A 19,004-nucleotide genomic window follows, 5' to 3' on the forward strand; every position below is an offset into this window, starting at 1 on the left:
AGACTCTTTCGAGTCCCCTGGACTGCAAGGAGGTCAAATCAGTCAATCCTAAAGGAAATCAACCCTGACTGCTCATTGGAAGGACAGATACTGAAGCTGAAGCTCAAATATTTTGGCCACCTAATGCGAAGAGAAAACTCCCTGGAAAAGACCCTGATGCTGGGAAAGATTGAAGGCAAAAGGAGAAGGGGACGGCAGAGGATGAAATGGCTAGATAGCATCACCGATGCAATGAATATGAACTTGAGCACACTCCAGGAGAGAGCGGAGGACAGGAAGGCCTGGCTTGCTATGGTCCATGGAGTCACGAAGAGTCGGACACAACTTAACGACTGAACAACAACAACATGGTGGTGGAAGAGTCCAAGGCTTAGCTGATGCTTCTAACCAGCTTCAATGAGAGCGGACGTGCCTCTTCCTCATCCGCCCTTTCACACTAAACTTGAATGGCTCCGAATGCTCAGACAATGCAGAAGCTAATATGAAAAAGAAGGCACGGCACTTTCTCCTTCATATTGTCTTCCCCTCTACGCTGAGCTTAACAGGCCAAGAAATAATACTGTAATGGGTTACAAGGGCTGAACAAATCACATGGAGAGCCTGATGTTTCCCATGGATCTCCAGGGAGCTATTCCTGGTCTTCAGAATGAAGCAGGATGCTCCGAAATAAGCCATATGAAATGCATCCGCCACATGTATGGGATTTCCCTCAGTTTGATGGTTGTGACTAACACTCTGGTTACATTTCCAACACAGTGGCCTGGTTCACATGACATGACAGCCTACCGTGGCTTAACTTACCTGCGAGGGCTGTTGCGTTGTGCTGGGTCCCAGTTTGCACAACTGTGTTGTGTCGTGTTATGTGAACCCAGGTCAGACATCCTCAAATAACCCATACCTTGTTTTAGGGTTATTTGAGGGTTGTTTAATGCCAGAGATGCACGAATTGTGTAAAAGCTGTTCCATCTGTCTTTTGCAGAGTGTCAGGCACCTTTTGCTCTGCTGTCTGCCCATCGACGGAATTGGATTTTTAAAAGTTCCTGAATTTGCGCAAATTTGCACATGCAAAAATGTGCAACTCCCCCCCAAATGTGCATTTTCACGCTTTAGTCCAGGAGGGAAATGCAGAGTTTTGGTTGGGGTTTTTTTGTGTATTTCTCTACAATGAAATATGTGAGAAATTCCCAAAGGATAGAAAAGAAGTCCGCAAGTCCACAGAATCCACCCGACAGGGGAAAAGCTGGTCAGGTACGGAATCCACAGGTTGGATTCATAAAAATCCAAGCAAACTTGGTTCCGCTGTGGACTTCTTCAACACCCCTATGTAACGCTCAAACAACCCCTGCCACCTGGGTTTGCCTGACATGACAAGCCATGGCAAACCAGGGCGCACCATTCAAAAACAGTGCTTATGGGCGGCTGGCATGACATGACAGCCCTCTTCGGTAAATTAAGCCACGGTGGGCTGTTGTGTCATGTGAAACAGGTCTGTGACCCGGTCTGCATGATCAAAAGAAGCCATGGTGGCTTGTTTTAATCCCCGGTGTGTGCGGGGCGCAATTTCCCTAACTACTCACCCTGTCGCGCTCGTGATGTCATCCGAACCTGAGTGGCATTGCTTGTCTGAGGGGAAAACAATCCTGAAATAACCCATAGCCTATTACTGGCTTACTTGAGGGTTCTTTCCCCCTCAAACAAGCCATGCTGCCTGGGTTCGGACGATACAACCTGCAGTTGGGTGGGTTATTAGGCTAATGGCGCCCAACACTTGCTTATTTAAGCCATAGTGGCTTGTTTGATCATGTAAACTGGCCCAGTGTGAACCAATCTTTAGGGAATGGGTGGACCGTAGTTCCACAGGAAGAAATGAATACATAAAAATCCCAGTATGTGATAAGCGTGTTGTGGTAAAGAAACAATAATACTGTAGTCACAACAGAATACATTGTGACCTCAGTCCCATTTCTGCAGGCCTATGCTACATGTGGTAACTCTAGATAGCAAGGGTATATGTACTATGCAGATTTCTCACCTCATTTTTACATTTTATATTTTGGGTCCCCCAAACAATCAGAGAGGTGTTCAGACCTTACAGACCTGTGCAACCCTGGTCTCTGTAGTTGACCCAGCGAACCCCCAATGTAATCTGAGATACCTTTCAGGAATTTCATTACAGGTGAGAATATTCTTAATGGCAAATCATTAAAAGAATTTATGAACATCTGCCAAAGGTAAAGGGGTAGAGTTACTGGTACACTGCTTTGCCTGCGGCATACCAGTAACTGTTTCCCTGTTTCTCTCAAGTGGATATGGTAACACCAAATGAAGAAATCAGAGAGCATGTACTGTACCTTGCCTACACTGGCCAGTAGCTGCAGGTCTGAGATGTTCTTGCCTGGACTCAGCCAGAACTCTGCATTATCATCAGCAGCAATGGCAAACTGAAACTCACCTAGAAAAAAATTCCTGGGATTAACTACTACAGTAAGAAGTTCTGTTCAGCAGAGAGACCGTGCTTTTTTAGTCCAATCAGGGCCAGCCCTACCATTAGGCAGAGTGAGGTAGCTGCCTCAGGCAGATGATTTTGGTTGTCCTGAAAGGGCAGCAAATGGTAAGTTATTTAATTTGTGTTTATTATATTTTTACTGTTGAAGATGGGAACAGGTACTTATGGGATTTTCTGCCTCGTGTGCCAAAATACCTTGCCACTCTTTGGGTACAATGCACCTTGACTTGAGTGGGTGAGGGGCCACCATTTGTTGCTCTATCTTAGGCAGCAAAATGTCTTGGGCCAGCCATGATTCCAACAGAGGACACACCTTAATCCCTCCTTGGGAAGTGGGGAGATCTGGAAAGCAGAATCCCAACCCACTGATTTTGTAGTGTAGTAAACTAGGAGCACAAGTGAATGTTCTGCAAAAACTAGGTATCTTCCTCCCCCCACCCTTTTTTTCTCAGTGCAGCCACCTTCCATGTCCACAGACATGGAATTAGAATGTGCACTGCTGGCTGAGTAATCGGGCTTTTCTCAGTTTTATACCCCATCTACACTGCAAACCTAAACTGGTTTAACAGTCATACCCGTCGCCTTCCCTAGTGCAAAAAACCCAGAGGATTACAGTTTTCTGAGGCTGTCAAGAAGGCTGTTAAAGATCTCGACATTTCACAGAGGAAGAATTCATAGGGTTCCTTGAAAAGAAACCACAGCAGTCAAACCAGTTTAAACTTGTGATGTACACCTGGCCTTATATTAAATACAACAGGGGAATCTAAAAAAACCACACAACCCCCCAAACCCTGTTTGCTTGTGTACACCAATTCGAATGATTTCTGTCCTTTGTATCTAGCCCATCCGTCAAAACACTCTAGGTGGCATGTATAGTAAAAACAGCTTTGGCTGCAGGAAGACTCCCTCAGGAGTCTTCAACGATGTATGGGGATTTGGATTGTGATTTGTTGAGGAGGGTAAAAATAAACAGACTAAACAAAAACAAACACAAAACTCAATCATACGAGGGCAATATGGTAAAATGAAGTAACAGAGATGTAAACAAACAACAACCCAGGGATCACTTCCTGGTGTACAGAGACCTGGGATGCTTAGAAATAAGAGTCTGAATTCAAACTAAGCTTAGTAGATGTATATTTTTATTTTATTGTTCCTTCCTTGCATAAAGCCACAAGCAGACTAGTATTCTTCCTTGCAGAATCTCCCTTGCCCTGCCAGTCCAGTATAAATCCTGGGGTGGACTACTCTGTGCTTAACCAAGGGCATTCCAAAAAGCTTGGATCAAGGAATGGAATTGCCACAAATATTACACTACTTGGCCAAAATTAAGCTCTTGATTTCAATGGGGGACATCTCAACACATGCTGAGCTTTCTCACTGAAATCAGTGGAATGTGTAGTGCGGTGTTATATATGTCTACTCAGAAGTTAGCCCTCTGGGTTCATTGAGACTTACTCCCAGGTGAGTATAGGATTGTGGCTTTAAAGAGTTTAACTTCGCTACATCTGTGGTTTTCAAACTTCCTTTTTGCAGATCACTTAAAAATTGGTGGGGGTCTCAGCAGACCATGTGAAACATGTTTTATTGTTCAACCAATAGAAGCACATGCATAACTCATATTTTAAAAACTGCCTTTCTAGTGCAACAGTTGTACCTGTTTTCGTGAGCAAAGTTTGAATATTTGTCAGTGTTAGCAGGCCCAAGTAGATATTCTCGACTATTCCACAACCTTTCTGCAGACTACCTGAATGGAGCTCCTCAGGAATCATCAGTGGTCTATGGACCACAGTCTGAGAATCTCTCAGCTGACTAGTCATCATGCACCTACTAATCAAGAGATTGGGTTATTAAGAAAGTTTGTATCTGGTCTCGTCTGTACAGCATGGAACTGCACGCTGTGCCCACCTGTGGGAAAGGCGCGGTGCAGGTATGCAAAACAGCTTCTTTCATTTTGTTTTGTACCACAGTGGACTGTGGGAAGCTCCTTAACTAGGTATGTCTCAAATGAGATCAGTCCTAAGCAGCTAATGGTAGAATGATAGGCTCCACTAAAATTGCATACTTTTTGAGGAGGACGTTTCTCCTTTTGTTTATTCATTCATTCATTCATTTATTTATTTAATTTCATTTCTATACCGCCCAATAGCCGAAGCTCTCTGGGCAGTTCACAAAAATTAAAACCAAAGAGCACACAATAAAACAATATAAAATATGTAAAACATTAAAACCACAGTATAACAATACAACCAGAATAAAACCTAGCAGGGATTTAAAATACAGATTTAAAAAGGGCAAAGCTAAAAGTCTAGAAGGCTAAAATGCTTTTCTTTAACAATGGGTGGGGCTTCCATCAAAACTCTAGACTAGCTATAGAAATTTCCCAAATTGAGCTCTGCTCAGGCACAGAATCCATATGTGGGACTGCATAGAGACCATGAAGAAGAATAAGTTATTTATAAGGAGACTTTTTTTCTCCCTCTCTCATAATGCTAGAAACCAATAGGGTCATCCCATGAAGCTGATTGGTAGAAGATTCAGGACAAATAAAAGGAAGTACTTCTTCACACAGTGCACGGTTAAACTGTGGAATTTGCTACCACAGGATGTAGTGATGGCCACCAACCTTGATGGCTTTAAAAGGGGGTTAGATAAATTCCTGGAGGAGAAGGCTATCAATGGCTACTAGTCCAGATGGCTATGTGCTGCCTCCAGTATCTGAGGCAGTATACCTATGCACATCAGTTGCTGGGGAACATGGACAGGAGGGTGCTGTTGCAGTCATGCCCTGCTTGTGGTTTCCTTGTCAACAGCTGGTTGGCCACTGTGTGAACAGAATGCTGGACTAGATGGATCTTTGGTCTGATCCAGCATGGCTCTTCTTATGTTCTTAAGGGAAATGTTATCATTAATTTTGCAAAGATCTTGTGACAGTGTGGGCATGTCTGTGTATGTGCACACGCGTGCGTGCGTGTGTGTGTGTGTGTAAAAATGGGAAAATATTTTGTAAAGGAATGTCACACTACCTGAAGACTGAATGTTTGTTTCAAATACACAAAAGATGCCACATAAACATTAACCTCTTCCTAAAATCTGGAAACAAAAAATAAAAGATGGATGGTTTTTTGTGTGAGATTACATTCCCCTATTCTCACTAGTTCTCTTGCAACCTCAGCCCATTTAAGTTACTCCTCACCATCACTGAATGGATGCAGATAGCCAAATATGCGTAAGCCATAGTTTTTCCATTGTGGGGATGCTGCCAGTTTCTTTAAAGTGGTCCTTGTCTGAAAGCGCAAGGAAAAAGAAAAGTACAATTATTAAACTGAGCTGGAGGAAGATAAGGAAGGGAGGGTCTGTGGCTCAGTGGTAGAACACGTGCTTTCCAGTGAGAAGGTCCCAGGTTCAATCTGCAGCATCTCCAAGTAGGGTTAGGAATGGATCCTGCTGAAACCCTGGAGAGCTGCTTCTGGTCAGTATTGACAACACTGGGCTAAATGGACCAATGGTCTGACATAATGTAAGGCAGCTTCCTATGAAATAGAGCACCCAAAAAGAGAGGGTATGGGGGAGGGGGCACAGGGAGAAAGAACAAATAGCAAAGGCTATACCTTTTCTCTCTTTCCACTCTGAAGACAAATTTCGGGGACCAGGTATCTTCCACAATGATTTTTTAAAAAACAAACGAGGCTGATAGTCCTTTAGTGGCCAATAAGGAAACATCATTTGCTCACCGCCAATTAGAAGGCTATACAGAACCTAACAAGAGAGGGTTCTCTCTTCATTTGGTACATATGGCATGGGCCATAACAGGAGACTCACATGAGGATACAGTGGGAAGTGGAGGTTCCTCCTCAGCTGTTCAACAGAGCCGCCACACCAGTCCTCAAAAACATGGAGATTGACTTGGCCTCGGAGCTGCAAGCACATGAAAGCACAAGCTGACCTTTTACACATAATTCCCATTAGCTGATGCCCACATAGCCTAACCAGTGCTTAGGTGGGCCAGCGACTTATATGGTAAAGAGGAGTCTGGACTTGCAGAGGGCTCAAGAGGAATCCATGATCTGAAAACCTGTAATCTGGCATAGTTATAGATTGGTGCTTTTGCTGTGTTATAGGGAAACACCCTAAATCAAAGTGGAGAAAGATGATCAAGCTTTCCCTAAGGCAGAAATTCAAGAATGTTAACTGCTTTTGATTGATGGGCATGTAAATCAAAGAGAAAGGGGGCATCTAAAACGTAATTGCATACTTCTGTATTATTAACAGAGTTTATTTACCTAACAAGTGGCTGTATGTAACAGGTTGAACTGCTAACATAAATTACGTTGTGCTAGCATAAACTACCCTAGCGCAGGCCAACAGCATTAGCTGGTGCACTGACTTATCCGGGAAAGTTTTCTAACACATGTTCTTTTTTTCTGTTTGTAAATGTATTCTATACCGCAGTAACTAGAATACCTAATTAGAAAGAGCTGATCTGGCACTGCAAACCACTGTTTATTAATTGTTTTGTACTGCTGACATTCAATTGCCTGTCATTTGAGAACCAACACAGTAAAATCGTTACAAATCAAAAGCTGAGCAGGACTGGAAACACAAATGCTTAATCAGGAAAAAAGGCACATTAGGCTTACACAAACACACAGCTGTAACACTGGAGCTGCAACCAGAATATAGGATAGGCAGCAAAACATGCATAAAGTGATTTCATAATCAGAGCTGCAATAAGGGTGTAAGGTAACCTATGCTGGAACCTGTCGCCAATGTGATGGCAGGAGCAACCATCTATATATGCATCCGTGAATGCATAACCCCAGTGTGTGACGATAATGTACAAGATGTTGCAAATCCTCTTTCCACTGCTCTATATCAGTCCTAGACCAGCACTGCAAACTCATGAGAATGGAGTAGGGGGGTGTAATATATCAGAGAACTCAACACCAAGGGTCCAGCCACCTAATTCCCTGCATCACCAGACTAAGGGAGTTATTGGTCTGATGTTTGCTGCACCTCTATACTGGTCAGAGAGGGAACTGTGGCTCATTAGCCCAGTCAGAACAGAGGAATAACCAACAGGAGCCTGTCTGGATCTATAGAACTGCTGCTCCAGCCTTGTTTCCTCATGTCTGAGGAATATACAAGTAATAATACATTAAAAAATATATATTATTGGGATACTCCAGTGATACTTTCTCCTTTTTTTGTCTGCCTGCTCCAGAACTAGACTACAGGCCTGTCTCCAAACATGTTGCTTGCCTCTGTCCAGGGATGTGGATTTTCCCAAAAATGTTGAATTAGATTTTTTTTCAGGAATTTTTCCTACGCAAAGTAGGTAAATTTGCATAGAGTCATTTGCATAGGAACATTTTTAGTTTGCATCAGAAAATGTTCTCACACCCTAGAACGATTAAATTTAGCACGTTCATTTTACTTGTATTTAGTAAACAAAGCTAAAAAAAGTACCCCATGTTATTTTTGGTCCCAATACACCACTGGTATTTGATCTGAAATATATGAAGGGAAAAATTAAAGCACACTGAATGTGTATTAAACATTATATTATGTCGACATTTTTATTGGAATATTTGTAAAAAATGTAGGACTCCAACTGTATCATTCCATTAGTGCAAATGATGGTGCGCTAGCAAAAACTAGGTTCTGAACTATGCACAAGAGGAGAATCCACCTGAAATTACGTTTGAGCAAGCTCGGTTGAGCAAGTGGTTGTGCATTTCACTTGTGCAACCGGTTGCACAACCAGCTGCGCAACCTGTTGTGCAACTACTTGCATAATGCGCAAATGCTTGTGAAGCGGAAAGATTAAGTGGAGCTCTGCTAGCGCTATTTGAGTTTGCGGAATGACACCACAGAATACTGCCCAATAGCCTGTACTGCCCTTATATTGTTTAAATTTAAGAAAAACACATACTAAAGTACTGAAAAGTGTTGACACACTTTTTGATTTTAGCTACCCAAAGAAATGTGCATGATATGTTAACAACCACTCATCTATTTCAACAGAGTTCAAAGGAGCAATCCTATGGCCCCTAGACATTGTTCGGGTGCCATAGGTTCCTGGGGATTCCCCCCTCCGAGGTCAGAGGCAGTGCTCTGACCTGAGAAAGGGGAGTCAGAGATCTGATCTTCCTCCCCCGCCTCCTCACAGCCAGCACAGAAAGAACTGTGCTGGCTGCCCTCCGAGGTCAGGAAAGGGGGTGTTTCAGTGGGTGGGGAGAAGACTGGAGAGGCCAGGATATGAGTTATCCTGAGCCTCTGCCAGCCTCCTTCCCTCCCCCTCTGAATTGCCATCACTAGATGGGAAAACTGGCTGTCTAGCAAAAAATGCAGGGTGGAAGGATGGGGAGGCGAAGTTCACCTTGACTGCTCCTCCCTCCCTGCACTGGATGATCAAAAGTCTCCAAGTTTGGGGGCTTCTGATCATCGAAGAAACAATGGATAAGACTGCGCCCCAACTCTCTCCCACGGAGGTTGTTGGTGCACGTTCAGTTTCACCGTCACTATTTATTAGTTCCATTTCACTTTGAGACATATATGTATTTCAATGATATACATGTATCCTCTCATATATTTGCTAGGGATAATCATTTGAAAAACATTAATTACAACTTTGAAACTGCCAAACTTGCCTAATACTGTATTTGCAATTGGTATACATTCATTTTTACTAATTAATTTATGAAACGGAAAAATATCCATGGTAAATAAATAATTTGAAAATTTTCAGCCCAATGGCACTGCCTCTAACTTAGGGATGTGAAGGCCCAGGAAAAAAAAAACACCGGGGTGTGGGGGTGGGGGAGAATCAGGAAAACCTGCCACTTTCCCCCCATTTTTTTTCCAACTACCTTTCTTGATTTTTCAGAAAAAATGGAACAATTGAACTATTTTGGATGAATAGTTTCTTTTAGAATGATGAATAAAACGTTTACGACAACGTATTCATGTATTGCTACCAGCCTCTACTCCCACAAAATGATTTCTAAAAAGTACACAATAGGAAAACTTTTACATAAGATAGAGATGTAAAATGTCTGGAAATGTTGAAGCCGTAGGGGGAAAAATGTTTTTTTTGCTTTTTAAAAAATCCTCTCTGTAAGATACCCAGTGTAGTTCTTTCTTCCATTTCCTGTTACAATTATTGATCTACTGTATCTTTTACTAATAGCCCTTGAAGGATGTACCATGCAATGCTTAATGCGTCTACAGCATATCATAATATGTGGAGAAAATGTGCATTCTCGACAGTTTGGGTTTTGTTCTAGCAAGTCTTGAGCTTCTGGGCTTGTTCTGGTTAAGTGCTGTTGCAGGCAATGAATGTAGTTCTAGAACCTACATGTCAGAGAAATGCTGTAGTTATCTGGTTACTGCCACTGCCACTGCCGCAACATGCAACAGAATGTGTGGGCTGCCATACCTATGTTCCTTCTTTTTTTAACCATCCCCCCCCCATGCTACAGTTTTTAATAAAGTTCCCAATTAGACCTCACCATTACAGAATGGTACCTTATCTATAAAACTTTTTTGTAGTTAAAGTTTAACCACTGCCTTTCAAAATGAACAAAAATGAACATGCTTGTTAAAGGGAAATATTTACAAAGGGGAATAAAATGTTACACTTCAAATAATAGGTTGAGATTGCTTAAAAGGTTTTTTAATTTAAATATGGTTACATTCCTAATAGGTAAGAGAGTCTTCCCGAGTTAAATAAGCTTTCATTAACTTTTCCTTCAGACCAATTTTCCTAAACTCTACTCCAACCAATTCCTCAAAAACAGGGACAGATGCTGTACACTTCAGCTTTGGCTGTTGGGCGGTATAGAAATGTGATAGATAGATAAATAAATAAATACACCAGTCTTTCTTGGCCTCCACATTTTCCTGCTTCTTCTGGCTTCTATGATGATTCAGATGTTTCAGAGACTACTTCCTGAAGTTTCCTCTGATCAGACATAAAACAAAAACCCAAAATGCATTATATAAAACTTGGCTTGCTCATAATATTACCATCTTTGGTATATTAAATTTAAAAGTATAGTTTATTCAGACAACAACTATAACTTTACTGACTGAGAACTTTTAAATGTTCTTAATTTTAATGATAATTTTTGTAGGAAACCAAGTTATGCATAATACAGTTTATGTTCCTAAAGTAACAAAGTGACTTTAGAGTTGTAAAGAGCACTAAAAAAATAAGTATTGCCTATTTTTCAATTCTTCCCCCAAATTTCCATTTTCCCAAATATTTGACAGGGGCGGGGGGAAATGACAACAGCTATGGTTTTTTTCCAGGTCTTCCAAATTTTGGGAAATGTTTCATCTCTACTCTGACAACACCGAGCCCTAACAAATGGTATGGGGAGTTGCATGTGAATGGATCCGTTGGTAGGGCTTTGGTCTTAGCTTCTACTGCAACTCAATTTGATCCACCGTGGATTAAAAAAAAAAATCTATAAGGCAACATTATAGAGAGCCAGTGTGGTGTAGTGGCTAGAGTGCTGGGCTGGGAGCCGGGAGATCCGGGTTCTAGTCCCCACTCGGCCATGGAAGCTCACTGGGTGACTTTGGGCCAATCACAGACTCTCAGCCCACCCTACCTCACAGGGTTGATGTTGTGAGGATAAAATGGAGAGGAGGAGGATTATGTATGCTGCCTTGGGTTCGTTCCTTGGAGGAAAAAAGGTGGGATATAAATGTAATACATAACAACAACAACAACATGGCTAATGCTATAGAATGGCTGGGTCAGTATGTCTGGCAATGTTAATATCCAGGGGAATTCTTGTAAAGTCAGGGGATAATGAGAAAGCCTCTCCTTTGCTGAACCCAAACTAGAACAGGCTGGGGAGAAGAATCTAGTGAGGGGAAGCCATGTTTATTGTTGGAAAGCATTGGAAGTGTTCTGAGCATGCCATTTCTATAGTTATCAGACATATCTGAGCTGCTTCCAGAAGGCAATTCTGCTTGCACACAAACAGAGCAGAGTGTTAATTTTACACCTCCAAGAGGCACCAGCAAAACAGCTGTTTGGGTCTTGAAATCCTATCCCCCTTGTTTTCCCCACTCCTCATAGGAAGCAGGGTAGAAACCTCCTTGACAGCAGCTCTGATTTCCTTCAGCACAATATTAAAATAAGTATTGTGGTATTTTTAACTGGCAGATTACTGTGGTGTGAAAATTGCTGTTCTGGCCAGTGGGTATAACAGAAGGTTATATTCTGCAGTACTGAGTACAAAGGCATAGACTCCCATGAAATGCTTGAGCAAAGATTCTGTGTAACCTGAAACTTTCTTCTATTCTTCTTTGGTCCAGTAAGACTGAATAATTTTGGATCCCATGTGAAAAGCTCCCTATAATTCAGTTGGGACTTCAAGCATTCAGCACTTTTAAATGTGGCACATTGCAACACCTCTGGAGAGACAACAAATGGAGATGGCCCAAACAGTGTCTACTTTGTAAAATGTAGTCCAGGAGCTTCTTTACACATTACATATTTGTAGGTGCACACCCAATATTTTTTTTTAATGTATACACCTAAAAATGTAAAGTGTGAATGTGACAAGCGTTCGAAAATGTGATTTTATACAGGTACATACACCAAAGAATAAGATTGCCTGCAGTTTTCTGTTTTGTGTACATGCCAAGGTTTGAACTCTACAATGTGCAAAACAGCGATAAATCTGGATAAATTATCCAGAATTGTGCCAAATTCAATTTGGACTTTCTTGAGAATTGTGTATAGTTCTGTCCTGTCTAAGGCTTTAGGGAACTCCATCTGTGTCTGGGATCTGTCTGTTCTAAAGGAGTGCTTGAGAGTAGCCCCAGTTTAAAAGCTTACTCCACAGCCCAGTGGCTTGCAGGCAGGTCTGGCCCCAAGACATTTTGCTACCTGAAGCACAGAACAAAATGGCGCCCCCTCATGTACAAAAGCCCATTGTACAAAATGGCCCATGTACAAAAGCCAATTGGGCTGGCAGATGAATCTCTTCAACACTGATGTTGGGACAGCATCCTCCACTGCAGCTGGAGACATCAAGCTAACTAATGTAGGGGGTACAGAGCAGGCCTCATGGCACACAGGTTTCTCCTCCAACATACCTTGCTGCCACCTCCCAGCATCTGCTGCCTGAGGCAACTGCTTCACTCTGCCTAATAGCAGGGCCGGCTGTGCTTGCAGGTATACAGTCAGTTGTAGACATTGCTGGTTTCACACACTCTGTTGGAAGTGCTGGTCAAACTGAATGCAAACTGGAAGTGCAAACAGGAGGCATAAACATCTCCCTTATTTTAGAAAGGAACGTTAGATATCAGACCATAATGCCCAGCCCTTTCTGGGCAAAGAACTCCTGGGCAAAGAAGTAGATCTGCACAACAAAGAACACAAACCCTTAATCTCGCCCAGCCTATAAATTAGTCAACTCTTTCCACATAACAAATATTCCTTCTTTCAGAAGTGATACTGAAAAGAGAGGACTAAGAAAAAGGAAAAGATAAGGGCCCCAATAAAATGTTGCTCAAACAGAAAGCCATGGGAAAACTCAGAGAACCTTGTGAAGAAGTTCATTAGGGGCATTTCCCTACTCCACAATTGAAAATGCACAAAGAAAGAAACCAGAAAGTTGACAAAGATGTAAGTCTTTATAATGCGGGAATCATCTGGCATGTCAAAATTCCAGGGACACTCTCTTCCATTCACACATCTGACATATCTGCAACTATTCCCACAATACAACATTTATTTATTACATTTATGGCCTGTGCCTTTCCTCTAGGGATCACACAACAGTCTACATAAGGTTCCAAGTCATATCCCACAGAGGTACTGACGACACCCAGAACTGCTTACTTCAGGTTCTTTCAAGCTGCAATTGCTAGTAATAAAGAAAGGAAAAGCTTCACTCCATTTTTTATTGTTAGGCAGTTCAGTATCTCTGGGGCAAATCAGCTGCATACAATCTGAAGAATGTGCAAATGCGGGTAAAGATAAATTAGGCAAAAGGAAGTTTAAGCCAGAGAAGAATGCAGACACTGTGCTGCTGCTTTAAGAAATTTTTAAAGCACTGTTTATAAGAATCTTCTGTCTCCCCATTGAAAGGCCAGGCTCCTCCTCCTCTAGATAACTTCCAATGACTGGAAGCCATGACTACAGATTGAATTGCAAACCTATGCACTTGTGAAAATGTACTGAGAAAAGATAGCGACAAAGACCTCTTCTGTTCTTAGGTGTAGCAATTCAACAGCTGGAGGTGGAGAGGAGGCAGAGACGTCAGTGGCCCTTGTGGGCACTGCATATTCCAACAAGCAAAAGGTGCACCTTTCTGCACTGGCTAGATTTCTGCTGGAAGAGGTGGGTGAAAGAGACACGTTTCAAATACCAATACAGGACAGAATTTAAGAACATGCTTAAGACTTGTAGTTTAAACATATGTGCCAGTAGTGTCCTAAACACACGTACTTCCTTGAACTAAATCCTGGATAAATATGAGAATCCCATTCCCTTCACAGCATAGGATGAACCCCCTGTGGTGGTGTTGCTCTTCAGAACCACTGTGGTGGTGATGCATTTGCCGAAGGTGCCCCAGACTTAGAATATTTAAGATCAGGCTATGGCATATGTCACTGATGCCACACCCCGATCAAAATAAATGGCAGAACTCCCATTATTGATATTCGGGATAACAAAATTGTACAAGGGATAAGGCCTGTTCTGTGTGGCATCACTAGAGCTGTGCCAAATTGGTTTCCTCCCAAAATTCTGCACAAAATTAGTCTCAATTTTGAACCAAGAAAAATGGAAATTTGCAACCTGTATAAGAGGGCAATCCTACGCCTGAGATCCGCCAGGTGGCAGAAGCCCCACTATGGTGGTGTAATACAAGATATGCAAGAGGAACACCTCAAATATGGCAGTGGAAGGGCTAGAATGGCACACAGAGTCATAGGTGGGATAGGGTGGCACAAGGAGGAGTATACCTATACTGTATCCTATATCCCTTTAATCCATGGCCATACTTCTACTGACGGTGCAACTTTACTCCAGCACTAGACCTGGCAGAAGAAAATTCCCTCCCACAGACTTCAACGGAAAGGTAAAAAAATTATACTAGCCACGCCTGAGTAGATGATTGCCCTGCCCACATCGCCACCAATAGAACATAGGACATGGTCAGCAATCACAGTACCCCACCAGTAGCATCTAAGTCCCACACAGAGAAAACACAACTCTGATGGCAGGTGTGCGGCACGGAGTGATGTCTCTCTGGCCTCACATCCCGCAGAGCAAGCATGGAACTGAGTACTATTAGGCTCAGAATTCAGCATTCTGAAAATATTCTGAATCTACTGAAAACAAATACATGTTTCTAGCCATTAAAGCAGCAAAGATAGTCTTGAAAGTATGTGTGGGCAGTTGTCTGCCAGGATCTCAGAAGCCAGAGAGGAAGTTGAGCTAGATTTCCAATAGTAGGGTTGAGGTGAGTACTATGCGTTGTTCTTTGCCTGTTTTCATAAGTAGCGGAAGCAGAATAAATTATGAAAAAATGTGAAAATGTTGCTTGTTTTGCATGATGGGCAGAGTACTCCTAGATTTCAATTATGCCTGAGGGAGGGAGGAAGATATGCTGCCACTATGGCAGCAGAATGGCTGCTGTATCCTATGTGTATTTGGCTCAGGAGAAGAGGGGAAAGACATGCAACAAGAACATACAAAAATGGCAAGCAGATGATGCCCCCAGAGTGTCTCTGTAAATTCTACCTCCGCCAACCAGTCAGACACTGAGCCGATGCCCACAAAGAGGGAGCCAATGAATGCACTACAATGGAGACACACCATTAGCACACACCCCTGCAAAACGATGCCAAGTTTCCTAGTTCACCAGCCCCAGTGGCACAGTCAGCAATGACCCCACTATTGCCAGTCATCTGATATTCTAGGTCAAGTTTGGGTTTAAGGAGATGGCTTAAAATGGACCTTTGCAGCCCTTTCTAACATTTTGATGAAAAGACAAATAGTTAGAAACATCTGGGACACAAAGAAGGTAAGATACAGAGCCATGGACTCCCAGGTCCCCTTTACACGTTGCTGCTGCCTCTACCGCTGCTCCCACACTGGCCTAAGTAAAGGGCGAAGCCTAGGATAAATAGTGCCCTGGGTGAGTAGTGCCTTTGGTGCCCTGCTCCCATAGTCAGTTTTGCAGGGCCACCCAGAGGATTTATACAGGTCTGATGTCCATCAAGAATGACATTGCTTAAAATCTTGATCTCTCAGCCACTATGCTACAGTTTGCTCAAGCCAAAGTTCAAAAAGCCACATTCTGAGCAGTGGCAGTAAACTATGCGACACAGCAAAACTATCACAGGTTTAATTTATAATATTTTTTGTTTTGTAGCAGTTCCTGTCATTTGGTAAACATTTAGAAGACCCATTATTTTTATCTTTAAAAATAATAAAAACAAGTTATAAATAAAAAAGGTATCAGCTGACTTCTTACAGCTTAATTTTATTATTATAATTTATTTAGTGCTTATAGTGTTTATAGTTTGAAGTGCTAAGTGCTTGGTAACGTTGCCTCAAAGTAAAGCTGTGTTCCACTGATTTTAACTTAGCGCAAATGACATCAAAGTAGAAACTGAAAAAGAAACATACTTTAAAGCTAACTGAGGGAAGATCATTTTAGTATGCAAACAACATGTAGAACCTTGAAAGAAAGGTTACAGACACTTGCTTTTTGCCACTCTACCTCACTGCAGACAGTACATTAAAAACAGACAAGACACTGAGCTCAGCTTGGCACCCCCCCAGCTCAGTTTGGTGCCCCGGGCGACTGTCCAGCTCGCCCACTCCTAAGGCTGGCCCTGCCTAAGTACATATAAAGACTTCTGCCCATGTGGTTTGGCTTTCTGACATCTTTCCATACCAGGGAAGTTATGGACCTCCTAAAAGGACAGGCGTTACTTGCATAGTTTTAAAAAACATACCAGGATGCTGAACCATTTTGGTGGATGTCTTTACATACACCAAGTTTCAGGTGAGAGTAGCCTTGGAATTAGTGAAACCCACCCACATTGGGAAAGCGAAAAGGAACTAATGGATCATTTAGACCAACTGTCTGCACTAAGACTAGACAACTTCTTGGAGCAAATACATGTACAAATGAATGGATATTTAATTGTCTTCCTCCAACCCATCCGAATATATGGACGAGGCTGAAGGTAAGATTCTTTCAGCACTGATGACCTCTGTCTCATCTTCACCCCATCCCGCCTGCAAAAATATGTTCACTCCCTCCAGGCACTAGATTGCAAGAACAGTACCCTGTTCTAATTTTCTATTCTTAAAAACTGCTAAGTGGGAAAAAGTGCAAAATGTCTTCATCTGTCAGACGCTTTGTTGTTGCAAACCATGCTGAGATCTCTTTTTATTGCTCAGGTTTGCCAGGAATGCACACCTACTGTTCAGACAAAGACTTACTTCATTGTATGTTGGAATAAAACCATTCCCTAGTCCTTTCCTGGTCCTTCTATTAGCCACAGGAAGCAATAAAATGCTGAGGGAACAACAAAGGTATCATATATCCGCCTGTAATTAGTTTGTGAAGAAGTATGGATTTCTTATGCTTAAGTTAATCCAAATGCCACTACAAGTTTCAACAGTAAATTAGCCTGAAGAAAACAAAAAGCAACCTCGGAACAGAACAGAAGTCACTTTATTGTCCCCTGATTTGCCTCAGCAAATGAGCATGCCCCCCAAATGTAGCAGATTCCAGTGGCAAAATGGGTTAACTAATGCCACTGATGTGAAGAATCTTGGGTTACAAATCATCTCTGTAGAAGAAACTTGAGTTAGCAAGATTGTGGGGCTACGGGTGGAGAACTAGATTGCATTAGCCATTGCTTCTCAGCCTTCATCAACACAAACTTATGAAATCAAGAAACTAAGACCGAAACCTTCTTAGATTTTCTTCCAGGCACAAGTATAAAGAACAACAACAGCTCACTTTCAAACAAATGAAAGAACAAAACACTACCACCAACAGCAACAGCCTGCAAAAACCAGGTAGCTAATGCATTGTCCTTTAAGACATTCAGTCCACAGCTTCATTCCCACATTCCTGGAGAGGTCTCAGGCTACAACTGTATAGCTGAACAGTATTTCATTGAACATTAACCTCAAACCTCCAGGAGGCAGAGTTGTCCGTTGCTGTAAAATCTGTTCTGTTGCTCTGGCTTCTTCCATTTGCCCGGTTCTCAATCTATGGAGAAAAGGACAAGATTTTTTTTCTGTGCAGCTGACCACAATATACATGATGATACACAGGCTTTTTGAGGTATTATTTATTTATTTAATTTCTATACTGCCCAATAGCCGAAGCTCTCTGGGCAGTTCACAAAAATTAAAACCAAAAAGCACAGGATGAAACAATATAAAATATAAAAGCATTAAAACCTAGCTGCAATGCAGAGATTTACAATACAGATTTAAAACACCAAAGTATAGAAGCAAAAGCTGCATGTGCTCACATATGTTTTGCATGCCCTATCAAGGCCAGTAGAACATAAAAGCTGTACCAATAGCAGGCTTGCAATCTAGCTAATTTTAAAAACTAATCAAAATCTTTACTTGCTGGACAGTTTTTTTAAAAGTTTATCCTGACTGGGTAAATAAGCTGTCTCCATTTTGCTCTGGCAGTTGCAGCAACTCTAATACTAGCAAAGCACACGGAAAAAAATGAGTAGAAGATGAAAACATCTGTCTTCTGGGAAAATATTTAAATAAATCAGGCTGCTCAGTCTGGTCTATTCTCCACTGACTTGTACTCACAGAGGTTTTGAATCTGGGCCAATTGCCTCTACAACTGGCAGCCCCTGGGCCAAGTAACTCTGAGGGGAGCCGCCTGGCCCACCAGTTGCTAACCCAAGTTCTCCTTCTACCTTTACCACATTTTTAGACAGCTAAGAGAGAACAACAACAAAAAAGAATAGGGGATGAGTAACTCCTATCCCTTACTGAAAGTTATGGGTGGGTAACTAAAAAAAACAAAACAAAAACCACCTCCCAGCATATTAAAATGTATTGAGATTTCTCCACTTTTTCTCCGCCATGAGACCCAAGTCAAGTCCAAACATGCATGTCTTACAATGCTTCTGAAAAGTGCCCAAGCTTGGATTTGGTGAGTATACAGTAGCAGAGCATCCTAACATAACTTCATTGGGGTGGATGGCCAGCCACAGAGGATGCCTCTGTTTGTGCCCTTACTGCATGTACCTGATCATTGCTTGGTGTCATTAAAGGGTGCCCTCCTCAACCGTAGTTGGATCCAAAAGAGGTGGTGGTATCGAAGCTGTTTAGTATAAAAATGGCACATATTTTTAGCTGCACCTTTGTGTAATAATTCAGCATCCAATTCTTCTCTCCATGATAAGGGTGCAAATGTACATTGTAAATATACATGATGTACATCCATTGCGAACTCTG

General features: G+C 42.1%; 1 protein-coding gene across 1 annotated transcript in view; it reads right to left on the reverse strand.

The window, feature by feature from the left end:
- The window catches only part of B4GALNT3 (beta-1,4-N-acetyl-galactosaminyltransferase 3), a 119,706-nt gene that overhangs the window by 22,258 nt on the left and 78,444 nt on the right, over positions 1 to 19,004 (reverse strand). The window contains exons 3-6 of the mRNA XM_084809337.1: positions 17,698 to 17,781; positions 6,329 to 6,424; positions 5,703 to 5,793; positions 2,352 to 2,452 (exon numbers count right to left, since the gene is read on the reverse strand). Coding sequence (XP_084665463.1) covers positions 2,352 to 2,452; positions 5,703 to 5,793; positions 6,329 to 6,424; positions 17,698 to 17,781 — 372 coding nt within the window. The remainder of the gene's footprint in view (positions 1 to 2,351; positions 2,453 to 5,702; positions 5,794 to 6,328; positions 6,425 to 17,697; positions 17,782 to 19,004) is intronic.

The sequence above is a fragment of the Heloderma suspectum genome, chromosome 7 (assembly GCF_057233095.1).
Source record: "Heloderma suspectum isolate Gila_16-S chromosome 7, 16-S_ref, whole genome shotgun sequence".
Classification (NCBI taxonomy): Eukaryota; Metazoa; Chordata; class Lepidosauria; order Squamata; family Helodermatidae; genus Heloderma; species Heloderma suspectum.